This window comes from Thermothielavioides terrestris, chromosome 5 (genome assembly GCF_000226115.1).
Source record: "Thermothielavioides terrestris NRRL 8126 chromosome 5, complete sequence".
Lineage (NCBI taxonomy): Eukaryota > Fungi > Ascomycota > Sordariomycetes > Sordariales > Chaetomiaceae > Thermothielavioides > Thermothielavioides terrestris.
In genome coordinates, this window is record NC_016461.1 from 3,688,277 (window position 1) to 3,702,014 (window position 13,738).

Here is a 13,738-nt window from a genome sequence, read left to right on the forward strand (position 1 = left end):
GAACCGGCTTCTAGATATAGATATAGGTATATATCTCTAATTCGCTTATCTAGACCAAAGCCTAGGGCACCAAATAATAGCCTTATAATTCGTAATAACATTTAGAAGATCTAGGAACGCTAGTTCAAAGAAGGCGAGTTTACCCTCCTATATATAGCCTAGTAAGCCAAATAGCGCTAGGTATCGCATTTCTATAGTAGGAGAGACGCTTCGAGGTAACGACAAATGAAGACTATATTTCGCTACTACCTTTGGAAAACGCTATAAAAGACTAAAGGGCAAGGTAAACGCAATAGGGCGCTATAGAATATAGAGCTATATCGCTATATTCTTTACGAAGTTTAATATAACGATAGCACTGTTGATATTGTAATTCGCTATAGGTATAATTACTCGATAGAAGATATCGAGATAGTCAAACGCCTATATACCATTATAGAGTATATTGCCTACCTCCTCACTATTGGATATAGCGACAACGCTATAGAACACTAGCTATATAGCTACGTTGAAACTCCTAAGGCTAGGGCACGTCTTTACTATATAGACGGCTAATATATTACGACCTAGGAGATTTATAACCTTTATAGATCTCTTAAGCTCTATAAACGTAATAATTATAAAGTATAGTCCTACAAGGTTTTCAGAGAAACAGAATTCGTAGAAGCCGTTATCTAGCTACTAGCCTATAGTGATCGATATAAGTATAAGGCATTGACTATACCTAGTAAGAACTCCTCTACGTTGGTCTTTATATATAGAGACCTATTAGATACGCTAAAAAAGTATAGCCAACTAGCGATTATAGATACTACTTACAAGACTACTTATAGTGGTTAGTACCTATTTACAATTATAGTTTAGGACTTCAACGGCTATTAGCTCCCTTCTACTTACTTCTTTACAAAGAGGTAGACTGCTAATAGTATCGTAGTATACCTAAATATACTACTAGAGTAGTATAGGGGAGTAGCTAATAGGGGCTAGCTTCTAAAATATATAATTATCGACGACTCTATAGCTAAACAACTTACTATCTAAGAGGTATTTAGCTACGATGAGTATAACCTCCTATATATATAATATCTCCTTTGTACAAAGTATTGCTAAGAGACTTTGAAGCGCTAGATTAGTACTAATAAGGAGTGCCTTAGCTATATAGTAGCTACTCTTCTAAGCTATCGTTCGGAAAAAGGCTATATAAAGTCTATTGAAGCTACTATTGCTTACACTAGTATCGATAGGCTTAAACAATATTTAAAGAACAATTGGCTAAGCAATACTCGACTATAGGCGCATTAGGTATAAGATATAACCCCCCTGCTCTACTAGATTACTATAACAAATATAGTCGAAGGATAGTACTCGAAGGTTAAAAACGCTAAGCCTATACTAAAGTAGTAGATAGCTAGCACCTTCTCTCTTACTAGTTTGATTATTTACTTTGATCATTATATATAAGACTATCGAAATAAGGCAATCCGGGCTAAGTTTAGGAGTCTCAATTATATACTCCTAGCTATATATATAGAGCAGTTTAACGGCTAGGGCTTTAATAGGCTACCTAAGTAGGCTTAATCACTAATCGTATATAAGCTATCGATAGTATATAAGTAGTTCGATACTAATAAGCCTCTCGACTTCAATAGTATTTTTATACTAGACTAGTTCCCTAGTCTATAGTACAACGATAGGTAGTGGCAAAGTAGTATAATAGCTATCTAGCTACTATAGTTAACTGCTTAAAGTACTACTAACATTGCTACCGAGGTCTCTATACTTAAGTAGGCTACTCTAGACGAACGTCGTAACCTAGACTACTATAATATAGTCAACTAGGTGGATTAAGTTGCTTAGCTCTTATAGGATACTCTAATTCTAGAGCTAGTTAATATCCTTCGCTATAGGTATATATAGTTTAGGAGCTAGTTGCTCCCCTGCTTATATATCTAGTATTATCACTTGTTAACGAACTCGTTATAGCTAGAGCACTTCTAGTAGCTAATTAGTATCTTAAAAGCGAAGGGGTTTAGAATATATTATAGCGTCGTTCTATAGCTAGTAGATCTTACTAGCTTAGACAAGGTCTCTATTAATCGATAGCTATTCCTATAGGTCTAGGAGCTAATATAATTGCTATAAACTACAATATATAGGATCTAGAATAACGTATAGGTAATATATAGCTTATAAAAGGATCTCAACTATATTCTAAAGAAGCTATTAAGCAAGGTTTAGAAGGATCTATAATAGGTTTAGAGGTTAGATATTCCTTTGTTTATATCTTAGCAATAAGTAGTAATATATAGTTCTCTAGTTGAGTACTAGCTAGCCGTTAGATTGTACTACCTTACGTCCTTATTCCTACCTCTAACTTCAAGGAACTTCGTAATAACTAATAGCTAGAAGTTAGAGGATTAGTAGCTAGCTAGCTACTAGACTATAAACGAGTTGCTCGGTTCCTAGCCAATTAGCGTATTTAGAAAGGAGTTTCTATAATACTAAAATATAGTAAGTATTGCTAGTAGTCTAAGTCTTAGCCCTAGGACGAACTTAATAGAGTTGATCGAAGTTTCTAAAAGTGGGCTTAATACTATATAAAATTGTAGATAAATAGAAATTTTATCCTAACCTCTAAGCTTAGCTTTATAGAGAAACTAAAGAAGGAATATAAATATAGAGAAGGTACTAGCTAGCTACTATTCTATTGCTAGTCTAGATACTTCGTAGTTAGATAGATTCTAAAAAATGAATAATATTTACTCTATATAATTGATATTGAAACCTTTGATTCTTTAAGAACTATATAGGCATATAGGCTATAGCTTTTTCTACTGCCCTAGAGCCTTTTACCTACTTCTTCTTCCTTTCCTTCTTCTAACCTCGTAGCTATAGCTATTGCTACCTACCTATTCGCCTACATTGCTATTATATAAGTTGATTTAAAGCTATTTCTATCGTCGCTATCGCTAAAAAGCTAATTAGCTATATTATAGTTTCAATCTATACTTTTTATATACTCTATAAGTCGGTTAAATCGAAAAATCAGTCAAAATTATAGTAGTATTACAATTAGTAATAGCTAATTGAGTTATATAGCAACTTCAAATATAACGATATAGAGCTATACAAAGAGAATAACCCCCCTACTACCGTTAACAACGACGCTCCTACTACTAGCGAGTAGCTAGCTCCTACCGTCCTCCTAGCCCCTATCGCCGACCTTCTCGCTACCCTCGACCAGTAGTAGCAACGCCTCTAGCCCCGCCTTATACGCCCTATACGCCCTACATCTACTATTACTACTACTACTACTACCACTACTACTATTAACGAAGGCGCTACTAGCGAGTAGCTAGCTCCCGCTGCCCCCCCCGCCCTAGCTGCCGCCTCTTTCGCCGCCCTTAGCTAATAGTAGTAGCGTTCCTACGCCTACCCTATACGTTCTACACCTACTACTACCATTAACACTAGCACTAGTAGTAAGAACGTTGCTAGTAAGTAGCTAGCCCCCCTCGCCCCCCTAGCCTCTATTACCCCTAGCTAATAGTAGTAGCGCTCCTATATACGCTCTACGCCTACTACTACTACTAACACTAGCATTAGTAGTAAGAACATTGCTAGTAAGTAGCTAGCCCCCCCTACCCCCCTTGCCCCTACTACCCTCGCTACCTCTACTACCTTTGCTAATAAGGGCAAGTCCAAGCTAGTTATACCTAATAACCCTTAGAAGCGTCTAGCTAGGTCCTTAGGTATAAAGTCTTTAGTAAAGAGTATTGTTTAAATACTAGTTAGTAGCTAGCTAACGTTGGATAAGCTAAAAAGAAGAAAGAGGAGCCCAACTATAGTAAGGTATAGGCAGTACTATATATAGTCTATATTATATATATCTATAATAGAGATATATAGGCTTACTACTTCTAAGAAAGTAAGTATAATATTATATTTTTTAATATATTAGGTTTATATTCGCTAATTAGTATATAGATCTAAGCAATATATATTAGAAGTATACTAAGTAAAGCTATACTAAGTCCTATATTTTTATAAGTAATATTAACTAATAAACGACTATTAGTCTAGTACTAACGAGCTACTAGTAGCTATTCTCTATAATTTAGCTAGAGATTATTAAATAGTATAAGTAAATCCTCGAAGTCGACAAAGACAAGCCCCTATCTACCAACTTTAAAGTATAGAATAGGCATTTAGTTACAACTATTTATAAGCTATATAGCTCTATAGCTACTTTATATTTATATTTAACTAACTAGCACTAAAAGGTATAATATATAAAGAGACTACTACCGCTCTACCCCTAGCTAGCGCTAGTATACTTACGTCTAGCGCTCTCGCCGCCTCTATAGCTCACCTTTTGCTCGCTAGGGCTAAGCCCTAGCAGAGCATTGAAGAGAGAGTCGCTCTAGCGGCGAAACGCTAGGCTATAGCTGTTAAGTAGCTAGCTACTACTGTCAAGGAGTTAGCCTAGCTAGCTCGAGATACTTTAGAGGAGGCTAAGCGATATACTAAAGCTCTAACCTAGATATATAGGCACTTTATAAATATCGAGTAGAATATTATAAATATACTATACCTCTACTTTATAGCTAGCTAATAGCTAATTAGTATAGTATAGAGAAATTTAAAGTAGGAAAGATAGTAAAGATAAAGATAAAGATAAAGGTAAAATAGATACTTAAATTCAATTCTTTTATTTTAATATATTTCTACTACTACCTAGTAGCTAACTAGGCTCTACCTAGGTTAAATATAGTCTTATACTTCTTTAGCCCAACTATAGCCTTTATATATAACCTATTCTTATATAGTAAGATAGTAGTAGCTCTAAAGTAGGTTATATCACCTACTATATAGACTTAACTAATATAGCGTAGATATAGCGATAGCCCGTAGCTAGCCTATAGTGTAAACGCGCTGTTACCTACCTTTAAGCGCGCTACACCCTAGAACATACGCGAAGACCCCTTGCCGGTACTGCTATAATACTTCGAGTTGTAGTAGGGGGGTGGCGTTGACAGGGGCCGGAAATTAGTCTTGGCGGGACCTCTTTAACGACGACCCTTACATCAGACAGGCGTGCTTGCTGCGATCGGCTCGAGTCTGGGTCGCAAAGGTTACTTGCTCGCAACCAACCTACGGAGTGCACAGTACGCGCGCGGTACGTGATGCATTCGCCGGAAGAATCCGTAAGGTTTGTTCGCCTGTTTAGATTATTAAATTGTGAGAGACTTATGTACATACAAATACGATTAGGTGGTTAACCATCGTAGTCACGCATATTAACTCCCTAGAGGTACCTTAGGTAGGGAGGTAGGTGGCCAGCTGCTCTGTGCTTGGCCACGGCGCGTGAACGAGGCAGCAACCTGGAACTCTCAGTTGTAGCGAGTTCCGTACTTGGATTTGCCCGCCACAACGTCGATGAACGTCTTGCCGATGATGGAGCCTGCATTGCGTGTTAATCCCGGTAGAGCGGTAAAAAGGTATGTATCGAGCTCGTTGGGGGGGAGCTGCTTACTGGTCTTGTTGGAGGGATGCAGCTCATCATACCACATGTACCCGTCGAGGGAGCCCGGCTGGTTGACGCACGGGCTGCCGGCGGGGGGGCAGTGGTGGTAGTAGCCCGTGGCGTTGTGCGGAGCGTCCAAGTACTGGGCCGGCGAGTTGTAGATGTCGACCAGCAAACTGTGGACATCAAAGATGTCCACCGTCGCCTTGGGCCAGCGGTTCTTCAGCGACACCTGGACCGGCACACCGTACTCGTAGATGGTGTTGACGTTGGTCGCGTACTCTCTGATCTTCTGGCCGTACTCGGTGATGTTGTACTGCGACTTGGTCGTCCAGAACTGGCTGTCCTCCGTCCCGCCGTTCGCCGGGTTGGCATACAGTGGAGTCAGCTCGAGCGGGCCGACGTTGAGCAGCACGAAGCGCCGGCCGCCCGTCTTGTAGATGTGGTCAAAGACGGTGAAGACGCAGTCCACAAAGTCGGTGATGGTCTTGCCGGGCGCCTGCGAGTCGGACAGGAAGGCGTCGAAGCCCAGGTCGTTCGTGCCGATCCAGACGGCGTACACGGTGTTGTCGGCCGTGCGGTCCGGGTAGAGGGTCTTGAACGCCACGTCGGCCTCGAACGAGGGCAGCTCGTCGTCGAGAATGGCCGGGAAGGTCCGGTTGATGGCGGCGAACCAGCGCGCGACGACCTCGTTGGAGCACACAGCGCCGCTGACGGCGTAGTCCATGAGGTTGGCGCCGGCATCCTGGGCGGCGAACTGGGCCCAGGACAGACCGCCGGTGGCCGTGACGTTGGTCACGGCGGGGTAGACTCCCGGCGGCGGCGCCTTCCCGCCGTTGTTGATGTAGTACGACAGTCTCCCATCGTCGGTGTAGCTGTCGCCAAAGACAACCAACGTACTAAAACCGCCCTTGCAGGGCTTGGCCAAGGCAGCCACCGCGCCGGCGAGGATCCAGGAGGCACGCATGGTGGGGGTGTCCTTTGAGACGATGGATGAGTGCGGATCAACAACACGACATGAGCGGAGCACAAGGCAAACCCGGGACACCCAGCGGCGCGGCGAAGGGATCGATGGCTATATACGGAAGCTCAGGGGAGCAAAAGCTTACATACTCCGGAGGTGCTGTGTGCGTATGCTGGGCGCTGGGTAATTTGGCGTGCCAGCGGTGCCATTCACCCGGGAACAGGGACTGGCCATTGCCAGCAGGCTATATTGCGGCCCCACATCCCCGGGTCCGGGGCGACCGGCGGGCGGGTAGGGGTTTCATGGCGGCGACCGTGCCACACGAAAAGCAGCACGCGGTTCCGGTAGCGCCAACTGACGAGCGCATCCAGCATACGCAAGAGGCAATAGTCGGGACGGGATGTGGATCCGGTGCCGGGCGAGAGGAGGTGAGAGGCTTGCTGCGAGAGAAGAGGGGGCCTGAGGGGCCAGAGGGTGCGGAGGGGGAATGGCGGGTTGAATGCAGAAACGGCCAGGGCGGGAATGCGGGAATGCGCGCCCTGGCCAAGCGCGGTTACATCGTGCATTCGCCTGCAGCGCGTCGTGGCATCGCTCCCGGCTGGTCCAGCACGTCTTCCGGGTCCGCCATCGATGTGGTCCGAAGTGCTTCTGCAGTGGAAGCGGGAGGGACGGGAAGATCTGTTGGTCGAAGCAGCTTGTAAGCGATATGGGTGAGCAATTGGCCAATCAGTTTTTTTCCTAACACCGATCGCCTGACTTCGTGGTGCTCAAGCGAGCTCGCGTCGGGGAGCCAGGTACCACGTACACTAGGGCGTCCCTGGGCAGAATCGCGGACGCATACGGAACATATTCCGTATACACTTTAGGGCGTGGGGGGCGGTTCAAGTTAAGCGGCGGCTCCGCCAGTTTCTTGGTTCAGTTTTCGGGCGTTTTTCCAGAAGGGCTTGGCGACCGAGTCCCCACTCACCCGCATTCCAGGGTTCAAGTGAAGTGAACTTCATGATGTGGGTCTGAGGAATTACACAACTGAGGGTTAGGGTCTTTGCAAGCGGCACCGAGGACAAGCGGAGGAAGAGAGCGAGAGACGAATCCTGAATGTGCGAAGCTACAGTACCATTGCTTTTCGTACCTCCATAGTGTATTCTGTGCTCTGTGACTCGCATCCTGGTAAAGGTAACGGGTATTTGTAACTCCTTGTTTTTCTTTTTATTGTTTTCTTTCCCCCTTATTCTTTGGTTGTTTTTTGAATGTTCATCCACCAGAACCATGGACCCGCTCTCCGGCGTCGGCGCGGGCAAGTTCTTCATTTTCATTTCCAGCGCCGGATTTCAGAGCAGCTTCCGTGACTCACTGCGTGACTCCCCAGCATCACACAGTCTCACTAAGCCCCCATAAAGGTTGATGTGCAAGGGGATCTTTCGCCTGCTGTTGATAACCATCACAGCATCCGACTCCCACGATGTCGCCCTTCAATCTTGAGACCTGCGCGCGGCCCAACATCCTCGCCCTGGAGCCCTATCGCTGCGCCCGGGAGTAAGCCCCCTATACGCTTTCGCTCACTCACTCACTCGCTTCCTTCTCAAAAAGTAAACAAAAATTGACCCCGCCACAGCGACTACAAAGATGACGGCACCAACACCCTCCTGGACGCCAACGAAAACGCCTTCGGCCCACCCCTTCCCACCACTACCACCACGAACAACAGCAACTCCTCCCTGCCCACCCCGCCCAATGCCGCCACCCCCCTCCGGCTGTCCACCCTGCATCGCTACCCAGACCCGCACCAGATCCCGCTGAAGCAGCGGCTGTGCGACCTGCGCACGACGCACACGCACACGGCGCGGACGCTGACGCCGGACCACGTCTTCGTGGGCGTCGGGTCCGACGAGGCCATCGACGCGCTGCTGCGCTGCTTCTGCGCGCCCGGCCGCGACCGCATCCTCGTGTGCCCGCCCACCTACGGCATGTACGCCGTCTCGGCGCAGGTCAACGACGTCGGCCTCGTCCGCGTCCCGCTGCTGCCCGCTGAGCAGGGCTTCCAGCTCGATCGGGCGGCCGTGCTGGACGCCCTGACTCGGGATGCCGAAGCCGCGGCCGCGGCGGCTGCGGAGGGCCGCGGCGCGGATGCGGTAGGCAGGATCAAGCTCGTGTACCTGTGCTCGCCGGGCAACCCGACGGGCGGGCTGCTGCGCAAGGAGGACGTGCGGGCGGTGCTGGAGCACCCGACGTGGAACGGGGTGGTGGTGGTGGACGAGGCGTACGTGGACTTTGCGGAGCCCGGGGCCAGCCTGGCCGAGTGGGTGACCGAGTGGCCGAACCTGGCGGTGATGCAGACGCTGAGCAAGGCGTTCGGGCTGGCGGGGATCCGGCTGGGCGCCGTGTTCGCCGCGCCGCCGATCGCGCGCCTGCTCAACAACATGAAGGCGCCGTACAACATCTCGAGCCTGACGGCGGCTGTGGCCGAGTACGCGCTGTCGGCGGAGGGGCTGGCGGCCGTGCGGCGGACCCGCGCGGACCTGATCGCGCAGCGCGACCGGATGGTGCGCGAGATGCCCAAGATCGCCGGCGTCGGCCGCCTGCGCGGCGGGACTGACAGCAACTTCCTGCTGTACGAGATGCTGGACCGGGACGGGAAGCCGGACAACGCCACCGCGCTGGCCGTGTACGAGCGGCTGGCCGAGAACGAGGGCGTCGTGGTCCGCTTCCGCGGCAAGGAGCACGGCTGTCTGGGCTGCCTGCGCATCACCGTCGGCACCGAGGCCGAGGTGACGCGCTTCTTGGCTGCGCTGGAGCGCACGCTGGCCGAGGTGCGCGGGACGGCGCCGGGGACGGACGAGGAGAAAAAGGAGGCCGAGGCAAGCGCCGTGGTTGCTTAAGGAATAGATAAAGACAGGTTAGGGGATAGAAAAAGGTAGTTTACTATCGTGTTCAAAGTGTGGGGAGACCGAACGGCCACCGTCCAGAAATGGCTGTCCACGTCTGTCTATTTTGCCAGCCCGCCCAATGCTATGCCAAAATGCAGTGATCCACGTCTGCAGATCAAAAATGCCCAAAACTATATACAAGACAAGAAGGTAATCCCCGAGACTGTGAAGTTCCCCCCTCCTCTTACCAGCACACTCTCTCGCCCACCTAAGCCCGGCGCATGTCGTACCGTCCCCCGCGCTTAGAAGCGGAGGAGGAGCCAGCGAACTCGCGAACGACCTTGATGTCGCTGCCCTTAAGCGGCGGCGCGGCCTGGCCGACGAGCAGGCCCTGGATGGTCTCGAGGGCGCACATCTCCTCGCCGAGGCCGGTGATGCCGTCGTAGCCGCCGACGTACCACTTCTGGCCGCAGTCGGTGCCGCTGGCGCCGCCGGAGCAGGCCTTGGCGGCGGCCAGCGCCGACGGGTGCCACAGCTCGTCGATGACCGGCTGGATCGAGGGCACGAAGAGGCTGGCGGCGTAGACGAAGCGCGAGAAGTAGGCCTTGAAGCTGCGCATGTCGACGTTGCAGCTGCCGACCCGCTCGCACGCGTGCTCGTACATGATGTCGGTCGCGTTGTCGAAGGGCCCGAAGAAGGAGCGGGCGGCGCCGAGCAGCTTCTCGGTCCGCTGCACCCACTTCTGGTCGCCCGTGTGGTTGGCCAGCACGGCCGAGCCGTACAGGTAGATGGCCGCGCTGTACGAGAAGGTGACCGGGTTCGTATCGGTGCAATTGTGGCTGGAGCTGGCCCCGTCGTGCACGTTGAAGTCGCTGTCGATGAGCCCCACGGCCTCGGTCCAGTCCCAGACCTTCTCGGCCCACTCGAGGTACGTGTTGTTGCCGGTGGCGCGGGCGAGCCGCGCCGCGATCTGGAAGAGGCCGCCGTTGCTCACCGTGTTCTTGTAGTCCAGCCCGTTCGGGTTCGAGGCGAAGATCTGCCACAGCAGGCCACCGCCGCACGCCGTCGTGTTCCATCTCGAAGCCAGCGAGTTGAAGATGTTGGCGCCCAGCTGCAGCCAGGACGGCACGTTCTCGTCCGGCTGCGGGAAGTTCCTCTCGGCGGCCGCCATGACGGCGAAGCCCCAAAACGATTGGTCGTCGTTGCCCTCCTGGCCGAAGTGGCTCGGTAGCATGAAGTCGAAGTTGGGGCCGACCTGGGCCAGCAGGGCCGTGGCGACCACCTGGTCGTAGGTCGTGTCGCCGGTGTAGTGGGAGTAGTCCAACATCGAGCCCATCAGGGCACCAGCCTCCCACCAGTAGTACGGCTGAGGGAGGTCGACGAACTTCTGGGCATCGCCGGGGTAGTACGACATGGCGCCGGCGGCGATGGTCTTGGCCACGCCCTTGATCGACGCTGCCATGTGTCAGGAGAGCTACAAACGAAGAGGGAGTGAGACACGGGTTCTCGCTTACATGGGTCGTTGATGTTCAGGTCCTTGGGAGCAGTGGCCGAGATGGCGGCTGTCCCCACCGCCAGTGGTTTGAGGGACTTGACAAACTTCATGGTGGGCAGTACTGGGAGGTGGTGTGGCTAATTCGTCTCTACGAGATGTTCGAGAAGAGCAATTGGATCCGGTTGCCGCCAGCGAGCAAGAACGAAGTTAAGCAAGTCGTCGTGTCGGTGATAATAAGAGTAGGTCGACTCGGGGTTACACGAGGCTCGTCCAGGAGGCCAGGCTGAACTGGGCGGGAGGCTTTGAAGCTCTTAAAGGTCCAGCGCGTGCATCTGTGTTTGCTCCCCAGACAAAGACCCGAAAGGGCTACGACGACTCGAAAGGCAGCAAAAAGAAACAAACAAAACAGAGCACAATAGAAGGGAAAACGATTGTTGGTGGTCAACACGGTCGAACGAGAGGATAATAGCTGACAATAACGGACAATAGGGACAATGGTGAAGAGCGAAGGCCAGCTGACGGGGCGGCTGTGTTGGCCCGGAGCGTGCGGGCTTCTCCCATGGCTTTTAACTAAGGGAACCAAAAGTCCAAATGCAACCACCAGCTCTCGACGCCTCGTGTCTGCATCCCGGCGCACTGAGGAGGACAGGCCCAGAAGGCCCACCGAGTCCCTCCCGAGAGAGACGAGGAAAGGGCCGACAGGCCAATGGGCGATGGCGCAGTCCGCGGGGATGGCATCCCTTTGCGGCAACGTTTTACACCCCGTTTCCTTTGTTGAACAGGTCTCGCTGGCGCAACCCCCGCCCATTTGACAGGCAGAGGGTTGCAATTGGGACATGGCGGTGCTGGGCTGGTCGGGGAGGGGTTCACTTCCAGACAGGCGGCGGGCGATCGAGAGCGATCGAGAGCCAATGCAGGAACCAGGGGAACAACCTGGAAGCTCTGAGCTCTGGGCGGCGGTTCATCGCTGCTGGGGTCAGTGGGGGGGTTTGCAGGCGCTGGATTGGTGGGCAGCCGCCCCACGCCGCCTTGGCAGTCCCTTTTTTTGCAACATGAAACATGAGCTAACGTTGACATTGACGAAAGTCCGAACAACTGGATGGGCAAGCAAGAGGAGAGGGCAACCGCGCGACTAAAGAGGACGGATGTTGGCCGGTTGCTAGGCGTCAGGCGTCAGTCAAGTTGCTGTTGCGCTTGAGCTTGGTTGGTGCCAAGTCATCGACACAGCTGTGTCCTGTCTCGATCGGGCTGCACAAACATGCATCAGCAAGTAAGACATGCACAATATCAGGGCCAGACCAAACAGAATGCCGCCCTGAAAGCCATCCGTTCCCATGGTGCAAATATCGAAGCCAACAAGCCACCAAATTTCATCTCCCGTCACCCGTGTTCCCCCAACCGAGTCCAGACACACAAAGGGGTATTTGTCCCAAAAACAAACGCAACGAAGACACCATAACCGTACCTACCTAGGTATCCGTCCAAACCCAACTCCAAACCCCACACACTTGACTAGAAGATCCCCTCTCCAAAACAAAAAAGACAGCTCAACACAACCGCCCCGACCGAAGCCCCGAGCATCACTGCCCTGCTCACCAGCCGCCCCCTCGCTCCGGAGGTTGGCGTCGGAGCAGCCATCACGGTCGGGACCGCGGGGCCGTCAAAGCCGGTCGTGCCCGGCAGCGGCGGGGGCGTGGACAGCGTCAGCACGCCCCATGTGACGTCGGCGGCCGCGAACGTCTTCGTCCAGGCAACTTGCGTGGGGCCCGTCAGCGTCCCTTCCCGGTCGTTCGCGCCCAGCGACGACGAGCCCGTGCAGGTCGCCGCCGTCGTTCCCTCCAGCTGGCACCGCAGGTCGGCCGTTCTGAGAGCGGTAGCGGCACGGTGTCAGCGATGGACTGATACGGGGAAGGGAGGGGAAAAAGGGTTGGGGGGGGGGGGGGGGGGAGGGGGGGAGGGGGAAAGGGAGAACGGACAGAGTTCCCGGGTCGCTGCCCGTGTATACGAGCGTGTGGGCACCCTCGGTGAAGACGAAGGGCAGGGCGCCGGCGATCTGGCAGCTCGGCGCCTGGTCCGCGCAGAAGACGGTGTATGCGGTGACAGACTCGTCCTGGACCGGTGTCAGCGGGGTCCCGGGGTTCGATGTAACAGCCGCCCTCCTCCCCGTAGCAGCCGCTCTCCGTGAAGAGGGGATACGAGTGACACTCACACTGCTGATGATGCTCCCGCGGAGCGCGGCCCAGTCCGAGTCGCTGTATTCCGGCAAGTAGACCGACACGGCCGTCGTCGTCGTCGTCTGGTTGTCGGCGCTGCCCGCAGCTGCGTAGCGGCAGGCCAAGGCGAGGAGGAGGAGTGGCGGACCTCGCGATCTCATGGCGCCGTAGTCTCTGCTTTACGGCCTTCTGACGGCACGGCCATCGCTCCGAGGAGGCCAGAGACGATGGAAGAAGGAGAGAAGGAGGCGTGAAGAAGAGGGAGATTGCGTTGTTTGTGATGCGGTGGTGGACTGCAAATCATCGGGCTCTTGGCGCTTGCTTGGCGGCGTGCTTGGCCGAGGCAACAGTGAGTGCCAAGCAAGCCCTGAGCGCCCCTGAGTGCCGTTTGTTCCGGGGTGACAGCCATTGCTGGTTGCTCACGGACACTGCTTGGATGCCATCCATTGCAGAGGTTTTGAGGAGTAACTATGAGGCGAGTGTAAGTTGTGCAATTGTAAACTCCCGTCCCCCCAATGCAGAGAGCTCGCGCAAGGATACCGGCGAACCCCCGGGGCCGCCGTGGGTGGTGGACTCCGCAGCGACGGGAGTGCTACCGATCGAGCAGGTTCATTTCATGAGAGCGCCTACGAGTGGTATGTTAGGCACTCAACCATCTCAACCTGCCATACGGAT

The 13,738-nt window shown here is 52.2% G+C and overlaps 4 protein-coding genes across 4 annotated transcripts; 1 reads left to right on the forward strand and 3 right to left on the reverse strand.

Annotated features, from left to right (window-relative positions):
* Nucleotides 1-5,067: 5,067 nt before the first annotated feature.
* THITE_2122548 (carbohydrate esterase family 16 protein) lies at nt 5,068-6,836 on the reverse strand. The gene is made up of 2 exons (XM_003657073.1): nt 5,537-6,836; nt 5,068-5,464 (listed from the first exon to the last, which is right to left on the reverse strand). The coding sequence occupies exons 1-2, from the start codon at nt 6,492-6,494 to the stop codon at nt 5,394-5,396; spliced, it is 1,029 nt and encodes a 342-aa protein (XP_003657121.1). The 5' UTR covers nt 6,495-6,836; the 3' UTR covers nt 5,068-5,393.
* Nucleotides 6,837-7,581: 745 nt separating this feature from the next.
* On the forward strand, nt 7,582-9,495 carry THITE_2122549 (uncharacterized protein). The gene is made up of 3 exons (XM_003657074.1): nt 7,582-7,664; nt 7,858-8,024; nt 8,104-9,495. Exons 2-3 carry the CDS (start codon nt 7,951-7,953, stop codon nt 9,365-9,367), a joined length of 1,338 nt encoding a protein of 445 aa, XP_003657122.1. The 5' UTR covers nt 7,582-7,664; nt 7,858-7,950; the 3' UTR covers nt 9,368-9,495.
* THITE_2122552 (glycoside hydrolase family 76 protein) lies at nt 9,496-11,200 on the reverse strand. The gene is made up of 2 exons (XM_003657075.1): nt 10,870-11,200; nt 9,496-10,810 (listed from the first exon to the last, which is right to left on the reverse strand). The coding sequence occupies exons 1-2, from the start codon at nt 10,958-10,960 to the stop codon at nt 9,624-9,626; spliced, it is 1,278 nt and encodes a 425-aa protein (XP_003657123.1). The 5' UTR covers nt 10,961-11,200; the 3' UTR covers nt 9,496-9,623.
* Nucleotides 11,201-11,979: 779 nt separating this feature from the next.
* Nucleotides 11,980-13,599, reverse strand: THITE_2122553 (uncharacterized protein). The gene is made up of 4 exons (XM_003657076.1): nt 13,060-13,599; nt 12,827-12,960; nt 12,320-12,714; nt 11,980-12,009 (listed from the first exon to the last, which is right to left on the reverse strand). Exons 1-3 carry the CDS (start codon nt 13,222-13,224, stop codon nt 12,363-12,365), a joined length of 651 nt encoding a protein of 216 aa, XP_003657124.1. The 5' UTR covers nt 13,225-13,599; the 3' UTR covers nt 11,980-12,009; nt 12,320-12,362.
* Between the last annotated feature and the right edge of the window lie 139 nt (nt 13,600-13,738).

Coding starts and splice junctions, on each gene's coding strand:
- THITE_2122548 (XM_003657073.1), bottom strand. CDS start 6,494: ATGCGTGCCTCCTGGATCCTCGCCGGCGCGGTGGCTGCCTTGGCCAAG. Junction 5,465..5,536: donor GCATCCCTCCAACAAGACCA/GTAAGCAGCTCC, acceptor CACGCAATGCAG/GCTCCATCATCGGCAAGACG.
- THITE_2122549 (XM_003657074.1), top strand. CDS start 7,951: ATGTCGCCCTTCAATCTTGAGACCTGCGCGCGGCCCAACATCCTCGCC. Junction 8,025..8,103: donor CCCTATCGCTGCGCCCGGGA/GTAAGCCCCCTA, acceptor ACCCCGCCACAG/CGACTACAAAGATGACGGCA.
- THITE_2122552 (XM_003657075.1), bottom strand. CDS start 10,960: ATGAAGTTTGTCAAGTCCCTCAAACCACTGGCGGTGGGGACAGCCGCC. Junction 10,811..10,869: donor CCTGAACATCAACGACCCAT/GTAAGCGAGAAC, acceptor GACACATGGCAG/CGTCGATCAAGGGCGTGGCC.
- THITE_2122553 (XM_003657076.1), bottom strand. CDS start 13,224: ATGAGATCGCGAGGTCCGCCACTCCTCCTCCTCGCCTTGGCCTGCCGC. Junction 12,961..13,059: donor GCGGGAGCATCATCAGCAGT/GTGAGTGTCACT, acceptor ACACCGGTCCAG/GACGAGTCTGTCACCGCATA. Junction 12,715..12,826: donor GGCAGCGACCCGGGAACTCT/GTCCGTTCTCCC, acceptor TACCGCTCTCAG/AACGGCCGACCTGCGGTGCC.